Below are 11,839 nucleotides of genomic sequence, written 5' to 3'. Positions count from 1 at the left end.
TTGGGTCGAGTCACCACACCTAATTATTTACGTATTGACGTACGTAAGAACAGCTCCTCGATATTCTGCCAAAGGCGCGTACCTACTCCGTACCTGCTCTAAACTTCAAACTCGTATTGGAATAAATATTTCCTAAAGAACGTAGTAGCCACATCATGTTGCTCCTTCTTTATTCCTGGACAGTTCTCTGAAATCACCACCTTCTTTCCCCCTCATACCCCGTACAAAACTATGGCTGAAGACGAAAAATCCCCCTTCAAAATTGGTCGGTGGACAACAAAGTTAGTACCACCAAGGCAGCGGTTGGTCTCGACTTCCCATGGAACTCTCAGACGGCCCCTGAAACAAGATCCACCTCCTACCTCTTATGATACACCAATACTGAGATTACATTGGGTCCGGAATAGTCTTACATAATGGTGTTTACCACTTTACCTACATTGTTTAGGTCTTCTGGTATGCAGGGATGGGGTATTTTACCAGGTACGGTGCCCATTCTTCGAATCCCAACGTCGGTGGATGATTTTTCAACCCGGTGGCAACATGACGAATGCGTTGCTATGCAGCTGTTGGCAGACGGAAATTTTCGTCTTATTTTTATTTTTATTATGAGCCCTGGTTGGTGACTGTCTTCGAATTACCGTTCCTGAGCCGGTACTCGATCGATCGATAACAATGGGTCAGCCAGCGTAATTGGAACCCAAATATTGAGTGATTATGATTACCTTCCACTTATTTTGAATGCCATCAACTTTATCCACCTGCTCTTACTCTGCCGTCCTCTTTTTACGGCTACATTTAAAGTTCAAATCTCTGCGGGTTTTCTAGATTTGCTAATCCCAAAGTTACCCAGCTACAGGTGTGGATCCTACTTTAAACACACTTGCCACCTCAAGACACGACAATCGCCCCAGTGGATTTTCCGCTACACCGACAACTCGGTGGTGGATAGAACCACGGAATAACTTATTTTGGCAAGTTGCTTATCAGTCAATTTCTGTCGTTAGCTCCGCATCGAGTCATGGTCAGGAAGTTCTGATAAACGCGAAAATATATAGCTTATGAGCTAGAGAGGACATAGGGATACTCAGATAGTGTCTATCCTAAAGTCAGAAAAGGACGGCAAGAACCTCTTTGCATGTATACTCACATTCACTTTCTGTTCTACAGAACATAGTTGACCTTCAAAAATGTCAAAGGAACCAACTCTAATACCTGTATACTGGAAAAAGTGCCAAACCTGCTGCTTGTCAACAAGCTGTCACTTTTGAGGTTACAAAAACTGCATTCTTTTTTTATACTTCTAGAATCTCCTCATTATATATTGCTTTTCTGGACTAATCTCCAAAGCATTGCAATAAAGTTAGTGTATAAATACATTGAACAAGCTTGATGAACCGTAGTATACGCGAGGGCTAGAAGGGTCATGTACAGCTGTATTCTTGCGACCACTTATATGAAGGAAATAACCCCCACTGGTTAATATCCCAAAGTTTGGTCCTTGAATGATTGGTTTTTCTTGTTCTCTAAATCTTGGATGCTTGCCTTCTGACATCAACACTAGGGTTTCTCTTTAAATATATGTATGATTGCCAGAACGTGCGTGCTCAATCAAGGCAAGTGTGAATCAAGCACGCTTGGCTGACTCGGGTAGTTGAACCCTGATGGTCCGTACATCGTACACTGTAACAGTATTAATCCATACCTAATTTCAGAATTTGGATATTTGGTACGGCCCCACATAGTTTAAATTACTAATTGTCTTACCAATCCGAGGTACAGTACAGAGCTGATAGATGCCATGAGGGAAATGCCCTGCAGTAAAGTCCCCTATTGGTATATTTAGAAGTGTATGAGGGACTATTGAATATCAATCCCGATTCTTCTAAGTTAGGATCTTTGTACGTCCTAGGGGTCATGCCGAGGAACTACCTACATATTTTCCAAAAATAAATGGATCGATGCTGAGAAACTAGAGATCTGCTTATCCATGGAACGAAGCAGCCACCACCTCACTGGAGCACGACTGTCAACCACGTCTCTGCGTTTTTCCAAATTAGAGTCTGTACACATTTAAACTCCAACAGAAATTATTGGTCGCATGTGATTGCAGATAGAAGACGGGTACTTAATCCTCCCTACCTGTCATCTACGTAGTATTAGATACCTTGCTGCTGCAGGCTGATGCGATAAGCATGATAACGGATGGGCTCGGACAGTGACTTTCAAATGTCTACCCTTGCAGGCCGTTCGCACTATTCACCAATAAGTGGGCTTGATATGATAACCTCTGTCCCAATGGATTATTAATAAGTGGGTTGGATTGACTCGTTAATGCTCCGGAGTTATTCCGGCATCTACGTTGATTCCGTATATACTAGTACGGGGTTCTCTGTACTAGCAGTTCTTTACTAGTACATCTTGGTGATGGTCTGCCAATGGCACACTTCTAGAAGATTTCATGTATACAGGATGTACGAAGTAATATGGGGAACGAAAAAATGAGATGAAATGAATGAAAAGTAAGCATAATAAATACAAATCCCACCCCACACGGATAAGGGGAGATATGCAACACAAAATACCGACGGATGGCAGGGTGCCGCTACTAATATCCAGTGACACCCACAGTCTTGCTCTGAATTAATTAGCAAGTTTCGCACTTGGATGATGGGCCAATCCGTAAACAGGGACAGTGGTGGGTGTTCTGAGTTAGGGTGGGCGCTAAAGCAGCCGTTGGCCAATCGGATCCATTAGACCGCTCAGATCCAACGGGTGGCAAGTCCATAGTTGTATGTGGTTAATTGGCTGACAAGGTCCAGGCCGGTCGAAGGATGTGGAACACACGGCGAGGGAGGGAAAATAAGGGGGCTTTCAAGTTTTGTTCCCTACAGCTTAGGCTGAGAATCACAGGTCAACCGGCATCCAGTTGGCTGTTACTAGAATGTGTCGGCTTCTTGGTTATTAATGTAATAGTTAATGGCACATCTATACCTGACAAATCCAGTGCACTTAGCTGATGTGGTGCTGTCATGATCCCTCCCTAGATAATGTAGTCAGGTAGTACTATTATCTAGGTAGACTTATTACGATTATGACAATCAAGTCCTGCCATGACTGATATTTTCTCGGACATTTTATCTAGGTACCAGATATATGGCAGATTCTTCGGTACACTATTCTGGACAGTTCATCACACAGTAGTCTAGTGCTCTTATAGCGACTTGGACCTCACCGGCTTTGTTCCACTGGGATTCCACAGAAACGAGAGACCTGTAATCATCTTTTCCTCTGGTTACGACTCGTGAGTGGCAGCCCCAAAAGCTTCGTCATGTCGAGCCACAATCCACTGACGGAGTTGGAAAGATCGTCATATCGGACGAAGTTTAGCGACCTATGCGGTTTACTGTGCCGTCCATCGCGAGGAAGGTATGTAGACACTCCGCAACGTTCATCTGCAGCCTGCTGCAGCACAGGTTTAAGATCAACATTCTTCGGAGCTGCAATCTTGAATGCAGTATTATTATTTATCGCGGTCAGTTAACGCGAGGCACACCGCATGCAGACACTGGTCCCATCATACCGCTGCTGCTGCATACCGATATCTATGAAGTGTAGTTTAACTCCCTACTTTCTGTTCACAGCGGTGCTAGGGAAAGACAGCTTAGCTAATCATCGCTTCTCATTTCGGTTCACTGACAAATGACAGGCCATGAGATGGTGCCTAGCTAAACATTATCAGAGATCAATTTCTCAATGGGTTATTTATAGAAGGGTAGCAAAAGGAGGCAATGGACGGCCGTGGAGATCATCTCGAGCAGGCATCTCTAGTAAGGCGGGTGAATATGGCTTCTATGCCGGCTATACTGAATCCCTCGGGCCTTGAGTGGTCACTTGCCATAGAAGATCACGAAGAGACCCTGAAATTGAGCCTGGGGGTGGATGATTGTAAAGCTCCAGCTGCTCGTTTGCTTTATTCTTCTATATCGACCGTAGTTATTCCTTGATCTGTGACTACTCTTCACATTCTTTTTCTGATCTTATTCGCGATCATTGAATTTCTCTTCCAATCCTTTCTTTAGTTACCTAGCCCACTTTTATATACTAGTTCCGTGTTCTATCAAACAATTGTATATTTACTATTTTTCGATATCCGGGAATATCTACATTGTTTTTGAATAGCCCGGTACACTGACCACGTCGCTATGAAGCTTTCTACTATTGTCGCAGGCGCAACCTTCTTTGCCAGCAATGTCCTTGCTACCGACTCAGACTCGATCATTATCAAGGCACACTGCCGTTCGTGGTGGTCGTACCTCGTTGCACAATCTAAGCTCTCAATCTATGCTGACGTCGGAGATTTTCAGGGCTTCAATTCTTCTACAAGAGTAACTACACACAGTTATATTTGAATTTGTCTACAACTGGTTTGAATAAATGTCTCGTGCTAATTGTAGATAACTAGTTACATCTGTGGTGTCGCTATCAGCGTATGTTAGGACTACTCCAGCCTCCCGGGTTGATGAGAATATCTATATGTACATGTGTACGCTCACTGCCGGCAGGAATACTCTGGTCCCAAGTCTTCCAGTACCAACTTCAAGGATCCACTGGCCAACTGCAAACGTGGCGTCCCTTACGTTGCGAATTAAACACAAACGACCTATGTCTATGCTTTCAAGTCGAATCACTCTGTGTGCATGAAGCTCCTGAGCGGCATCTACGTGATTGCGGATCTCTCCTCGCCCACTGAATCGCAAGACTCGCCGAGGCGTATGGCTGTCTCGGTCGTCGCGAGGAAGGCGTCGCTGCGGCTGAGAAAAGTGCCGCACGGCTGCAGCATCTCCTGGGTGAGAACCACATCCAGGTACTGGCTGCGGTGCTCTGTACCGCTGAGCTCGTCGTCTCTAAATGGGACAATGACCTGTACAACCGATACGTCAGCGTTGTTGAATTGGCTCAGTACAGCAACATCCAACGACAGTGGCTTCTGTACTAGAACGAATTGTCAAACACCAACATTCGTCAAAGCTGTCGTTCATGACATGAAAAATTATATCAAAGCAAAGAACTACCTTCCTATGGGGGTTGGATACACGAACGATGATTCAGACATCCGTGAAACATGGCAAACTACAACTGTGCCGAGGCGGATTCGAGCGTTGATTTCTTGGGCTTCCTGGTGCGGGTACTCCAGTTACGAGAAGTCGGGATAGAAGAGTAGAACCGGTGAAATTCTTATGCAGTACATGAGTCAACTCACTTCCGGAGGAGGGTTTGGAGGTGAGAATAGTGGAAGGAATTGGATTGAGGATGGCATGGTGTGGTTTGGAGGACTTGGTTTAGTATAAATATTCAACAGACAATGGACAAAAGTCATGGTCCACCTTCCTGCCAGAAGGCCTGCAAACCCATTGAAAGATTTTATCGGCGAGGTCACCACAGTGTCCTATATCGAGGGCACCCACATTGGCGAAGCTGCCAATGGATCGATCGACCACAACTACGAAATCATATCCCAGAGAGTGTCGTCGTGGGGCTTCCTTGCGAGCTGCCCCCAAGATCCTAGATGTCTATGGGTCCCAATGCACAGGTATAGCGCCGGTACTGACGATGAAATCGATCGGTTTGAAGATCATCTCTAGCAACTGGCAAGAATCAGACAGAAGATCTAAGCCGTGGTGCGAATCTCCCATCGAACCCGGTCCTGCGAACAGTGGACCTGGAAAGGATCCGGAGTCTGGCAAGGCGCCATCAAAAGATCATTTAGTGATGTGGTAAATAACCATCATTCCAAGTGATTCAGATAGACGTCGTTCTCAGGTACTTTCTTTGGTCGGTCCATCAAAGCGATATGGTAAGCTATTCGAGATCGAATAATCGAAAAACATCGTGCGTGTCCTTTCGGAGATTAGGAAATTAGTAGTTATTTTAATATATTAGTATCTAGAAGTAGAAGGCAATACAGACATCTGTGGACGACTTTCACCTTCATGTAGATTGCGTCCGCCTGTTCGAGGCATCTTCTGCCAGACACGAAGAGATCCCAACACGGTAGCCAGAAAGTCATTGTTGTGATAAGGCAGCCTTCTGGGTAAATGACTGCGGGAAGTATGGGCACTTTAGTCACTATTGTACACTGCTGGGGAGCCCCGTCCTAGCGATGTAATCATTAGGCTACAGAATTAACGATGAGTCGTTTTCGTTGTAAAGATATTCAAGAACAACAGTTTTCGGTATAGACGGGGTTAAAGATGAATTATTTCCCATTACCCAGGATAAGGTTAAAAAAAAGCTCTATGGGATCCAGCGGGATGGTCGTATAACTCTTCTAAAATTAGATTTTGCTTCGTCGAGTGGTATTCTTTTTGATTGTCCCCCCTATATCCTTGGACTGGTCCCCTGCATCTGCTAGACAGAGGCCGTTCCTCAAAGAATGTAGTTAGACCTCGACTCATCGAGCAACCATAACAGTTCCATGATCCTCGCCGTCGTACTCATTGAACGAGATGGCATGTAGCCGATTGGTATCTCGCAGTAGCTCGATAAGGCCGAGTACATTACCCTTCATTCTCAATTGCAAGTCGCGGTGCTTTCTCCCTTCATAGCCCTCCAGCGGTTCGTCAGTCCACCAGGGTGGATTCTGTTCAAAGGAGCCCAAGCATGAGCGTGGGCAACATCTACTCCGGAGCGTTTTGGCCAACGATGGACGATCTCGCTTCATTCAAGATATACCAATCATTCCACCATATCGAGAAACTACTACCAAGGTAGCCGTTGAAGAGATGTGGTCGGGTAAATAATGCATGCAGGACAAATATGCTTCCTTATGAATGACCGAAGAGAGCCTCTTGAAAACGACAGCTGTACGTATCGCGCTCTGACCATAGGTCGCACGACGTTCGAGATGAAGTCCAGAAAGCCAGAGTCACAAAATAAATATTGCATTCTCTGCACTGGGACTTAAGAGGGCTTCGAGAAGACTGTTACTTTAGAATCGAACTATTCTGACACCCAACAGTGCTACTCCGACACTCACGCTAAATTAGTCATTTTAGGAAAACGGTAGATTCTCGTTGCGTGGATCTATCCCTAAGCAGCGTAGACTGGGTGTTGGGTTATCAATACGGGGTGTTAGTTTAACATAGTCTGTTCATTGCTAGGGATTTTTCACGAGCTAACCAGATTGCCTGATGCGTGCATATTCCCTACTCGGACACCACTGCTACGTGGGCTTGTGTAATGCCCAGGGTCGGTGAAGCAGTTGCCTCGATAGCCTCCCATTTTGACAGGGAAGAGAGTTCCTAGTCTCACTAATAACTTGTTCTGGGATCTATACATCTGGTGGTCATTGCAACAGTAGCTAGTACTGCTAGGTTGGTAGTCTGTATGAGCCAATATTCGACCCCTGTTGATATTGTATTACATAGCCCATTTAGGCATATTACTCGGCTACATCACACTTAGGAAGTTGAGTTCCAAGAATGCTATAACACTGGCTAGTAATAAGTATCCTCTGGTGTGACTGGCTCCATATAACATAATTTTATCAATCTAATCAGAGAACAGAAGATCTACGTAGGTCAACCGGTCAACCAGGTTCCACGGTTACAGCTAGAACTACTAGCTCCTGGCTAAATCAGACTGATCTACTCTAGAACATTGCTTCTGGACATATCCATGTGCAGGGTTCCCTTTTCTAGATGATCGTTTGACGCTGCTCTGGTTATATTATGGCTGTTATTTGAATTAAATAACTTTAGTTTGGTAATTAATGACATGCTTGGATATCTGTCTCTTATTCCAAAGACGACGCCCACATATTTAATATCAGCAAGGCTACTGCCACGATACTCATTTATCCCTGGTAATCTGATACCTCACCTCTCCCTCTTCAATCCCAGGAGGACAGTCGTACTTATTATAAAAGTATAAGCATGCTTCAACCCACATACCGCCATGTTCGCCTGAGAAGCTGCATTAAAAGCCCTTGTTTCACCAAAAACCTCAGCGAGACCCAGTTCTTCAAAAGCACGACTCAGAAGTTCCTGCGCTCTTTCCTTTGCGTATCCCTGCCTCCAAAACCTTGGCAAGAGTCAGTAGCCGAAGTCGGCTCGCTCTGTGCCGAATTTCTCTAGATTGTCCTTGACTGGAGATGGTGCCAGCATCCTCCAGCCAACAAAGTCATCGACCACGAAATCAACCCAACAACCGAGGCCTGAAACGTGCGCAGTTGCCGGGTCTAGGTACTTGTGGACTTCGTTCACCCGGTTGAGGTCTAGTGGTGTGCCGTGGCCGATATGTTTCGTGGGATTCAAGTCTAGCTTGATGGCGAAGTCGCGGTGTTCCGGTCCGAGGGGGAGCAATTTGAGGCGTGTGGTATGCAAAGGGACTTGGACTTGGACTTTGGTTCATGGTTGTCATGGAAAATTGGGAGACTTTGTATGCGGTGTTGTCGTACAGCTGCAGCTTAAATATATCCGAACAGCTCATGCCTCACGTCTCCCTTTTATATTTTGGAACCGCCATCGTGGTACACCATCTCAGTGCATGATGGATATGCCCAGCAACCGCTGGAGCTGAGCTTACTGCCCGTTGTACTATCAAGAATTAGCAGGCTCCACTCTTCATTGGTTTCTCGAGTCTGGTGGACCAGGGGTATCATTGCACTTGTAGTAGTATCCTTGTATTTTGTATTATCCACCATTTACTGAGCCCAGATCTTTGCTCGTTGAATGATCTGATCGCTGGAAGTTGTTAAGAAGCTATCCTTTTGTTCAAGCACAACGTTGTAAAACTGAAGCAGCTGGCTTCTGATGATTTGCTCGTCACCCACTGTCAGCTACCAAGACTTGGACTTTTCGACGAGCTGCGAGTATATACCCAATAGTACATAGTGCACAATCTGTCCTCCATAGTCGTAAAGGGATGGTTGTAGGTGAAGTGGTACCACCTTGCAGGTAATACCAGATCATACAGCTTGTAATACATGGAGTGTATTGACATTTCTAGATAATACCGCCTTGGCCATCATCTTCTAGCCCTAACTCTTAAGCTAGACGAGATATCTTTCTCTGTACTACTTTAACTTCGTCCCACTCCAGAGTCTAACTTACTTTACTATGAGCTAGAATCTCCATAAGCCAAATATTGGCATAGAGCGGTTCACTAGGCTGACAGCACGGCCATAGGAATGATAGGATCATAGGATTCACGCTAGCAACGTCGCCCATGCTAATGAGATCGATCTCCCACCTCCAAGAGTCCAAAGTACGCCACATGAGTGTGACCTTTCGAGGTCGACTATCTCCTGTGGCTGCTCTGATTCTATCCCGGTTTTGTCGAATTACGAGAGGCAAGGATTCTCGGGCCTGAGCAACCGATTTCGGGGATTGACTTTCTTAACCCAATGCAGAAATTAAAAAAAAAAAAAAAAAAAAGGACTAGCAAAAACCTGGTTAAATCTGCAGTTCTTCGCTCTTCAGTCCACTTTTTTCTACGTGCACCGCGTCTTAACTTGTTGATTCAAAACAATTGCAATTCTTGATAAAAGTATTGACGAAAACAACAAGGAAGCTCTGATCCAGACCGCACAGGGTGGTATTCGGAAGATGGACGCCGTGTCTCTAGCGTGGTCGAAGAAATCGCTGGCCATCCAATGCACCCGAAGCACGAGATATCCCCTCCCAACAACATGACTAGATACGCTAAGGCCAGGAAGACCAGCATACCAGCCAGCTTGGGGTCCTTGATAAAGGCGACGACGTACGCGGTGACGAACAAGGAGACACTACTGATGACAAAACCAACCTTCTCGGATGTCCCTGCTGCACGACGGCAATGTCCCCTGTGATCCGGGGAGATATCTCTCCTGCTGGTAAGGTGTCGAAGAATGCAGAGTCCTGGCGTAGGCTGGCGCTGAAATACTTCTCGCGCAGTCGCTGAGCCAGTCGTTCCCCGGACGGATTCTAGCAGAAGACATAGACGTAGATAAGTGCGAAATACGTGATCCCAACGTATACTATCAGTAGGATCTTGTCGTTGATTCCAGTCTGGTAGCGTCCGGCGTTGGAGTCGTTAACGTTTCAGGTGGACGGGATGATTCCGTCGACTAGCTGTCCGAAACAATTGATATGATGGGGGGATCCCCGAGGCAAATGCAGAGACGAAGCCGCCCAAGAATTGAAGCAGATCGGAGGACGAAGAGTTGCCATATACCAGCAACCGACAGAAAGAATTAGCCCGGTGCATGATCTATGAGTATCGCGATGAGTCTTGGATATAGACAGAATGAATCAGGATTAAACAACTCTCGGTTTGGCTGATACTTCTACCCCCGCAGACGCTTCAGAGGTCGCCATAATGACCCAGACGTCCGCTCAGATCAGATGAAGGCAGTAAAGGGACAATCGAATAGTTCTTTGCAGGACGAACCTTCCAGTACTAGAATAAGATTCAACTCCCGACCTCGGACATAAGCACGCCGACTTTATTATCGGATCAGATAATCATTCCAATCGGCCTGAAGGTCTTCCTCGCAGTATGAATTGGAGGCATGGTGCATTTCACTACCGTACACTCTTGGTGCTCAATCTAGCGCGGCCTCTATTGCCCTTGGTTCCACAAACAGTCGTAATGTGGATGTTATGATCAAGTGCAGATGAAGACAGGGAGTAAAATAACCCAAATAACCCAGAACGATCCATCCCAGGCATCAAGTGAGCCATGCCAAGAGAATTCGGAGATACGCCAAGTGCTGGTTCAGTCTGGGCCATACTCTGTTAGCTAATTGTTATAGCCAAGCTCACGATCTTAACTATTCCACTGGACCAAAAGACCACTATATCTATTCCTGAGCACCTTATATAGTAGCGCACTGTAATGTTAGGTGACGCACCCACACCTAACACCACACCTAAGACTAATAGCTTGTGGATGGTGAATGCCCGGAAGTGCCAGTCCCGAATTATCCTAGTTTATCTAATCTAATCTAATCCTCCGTAGGATCGATTCCGTTGTATTGGTATTACATTTGTATTAAACGCTTGTGTTTTGCTTGTGTATTGCATGCATTGTGTATTCCCCTTGTCTGCTGACCAGATCGTGATCTTAGATGTCTTCCACAATGTTCCAATTCCGAGGCTGCCTAGATCTGGAATATATTGCCACAGGTTGCTGTGTTACATTATAGTATGCTTTACATGAGGCGGTGGAATTGGCTATGGATGAAAGATAAAATGTCAGCCCTGCACTACAGAGTAGGTACGGCACATATATATAGTTTATGTCTCATCCATAAACAGTACTCCTGGCAGTCTTCTTGTACCTAGCGATACACTCGAGAATAAATTGTAACACCTACTGGAACTATCAGAAACAGAAACATTATAGATTCACAGTACCATCATTGGCCATCCATGCATGTTGACGTCAAAGGACGGAGTTGAGTATATAAGAAGAAGAATCTACTTATAATGCCAAAAAACCAGATGTTCTTCAACAACAAGCCCGGGTGGTCTAGTGGTATGATTCTCGCTTAGGGATAACCCAAGCATATCTGCGAGAGGTCCCGCGTTCGATCCGCGGCTCGGGCCTTGTCTTTTTCACTTTGTTTTGTATTTTGACGGTGGATGGATGGTAGTGGTGCTTTATCTTTTCTAAGGGTGTTTTTTATTGATGCTCCGTGTGGTTTTCAAAGACTAACTCTGTTGCGTTGACCATCAAAGATGTCAGTGCCAGCCGTTGCCTGGCCAACTGTTTGCTACCCGTGGTTCTGCCCATCAACATCCGCCCAGGAAACCTGTCTGTCAATAATTAGCTCAGTAGTTACCTGCCTCAT

At 45.5% G+C, this 11,839-nt stretch overlaps 2 protein-coding genes and 1 non-coding gene across 3 annotated transcripts; 2 read left to right on the top strand and 1 right to left on the bottom strand.

The window, feature by feature from the left end:
* Positions 1–4,205: 4,205 nt before the first annotated feature.
* GAS1_1 (tetratricopeptide repeat protein) lies at positions 4,206–4,999 on the top strand (the record flags this gene model as incomplete). Its single annotated transcript, XM_033567166.1, has 4 exons — positions 4,206–4,299; positions 4,368–4,388; positions 4,466–4,490; positions 4,762–4,999. 4 exons carry the CDS (start codon positions 4,206–4,208, stop codon positions 4,997–4,999), a joined length of 378 nt encoding a protein of 125 aa, XP_033429161.1.
* Positions 5,000–8,096: 3,097 nt separating this feature from the next.
* On the bottom strand, positions 8,097–8,707 carry ATNIH1004_002476 (uncharacterized protein; the record flags this gene model as incomplete). The annotated part of the gene is made up of 2 exons (XM_033567165.1): positions 8,097–8,404; positions 8,590–8,707. The coding sequence occupies 2 exons, from the start codon at positions 8,705–8,707 to the stop codon at positions 8,097–8,099; spliced, it is 426 nt and encodes a 141-aa protein (XP_033429160.1).
* Positions 8,708–11,506: 2,799 nt separating this feature from the next.
* On the top strand, positions 11,507–11,594 carry ATNIH1004_002475. The gene has a single exon. It is a non-coding gene; the product is annotated as a tRNA-Pro (tRNA).
* The last annotated feature ends 245 nt before the right edge of the window (positions 11,595–11,839 follow it).

This window comes from Aspergillus tanneri (genome assembly GCF_003426965.1).
Source record: "Aspergillus tanneri strain NIH1004 chromosome Unknown AapTan_1_pilon_pilon_pilon, whole genome shotgun sequence".
Lineage (NCBI taxonomy): Eukaryota > Fungi > Ascomycota > Eurotiomycetes > Eurotiales > Aspergillaceae > Aspergillus > Aspergillus tanneri.
This window is presented reverse-complemented; position numbering and strand designations above follow the sequence as displayed.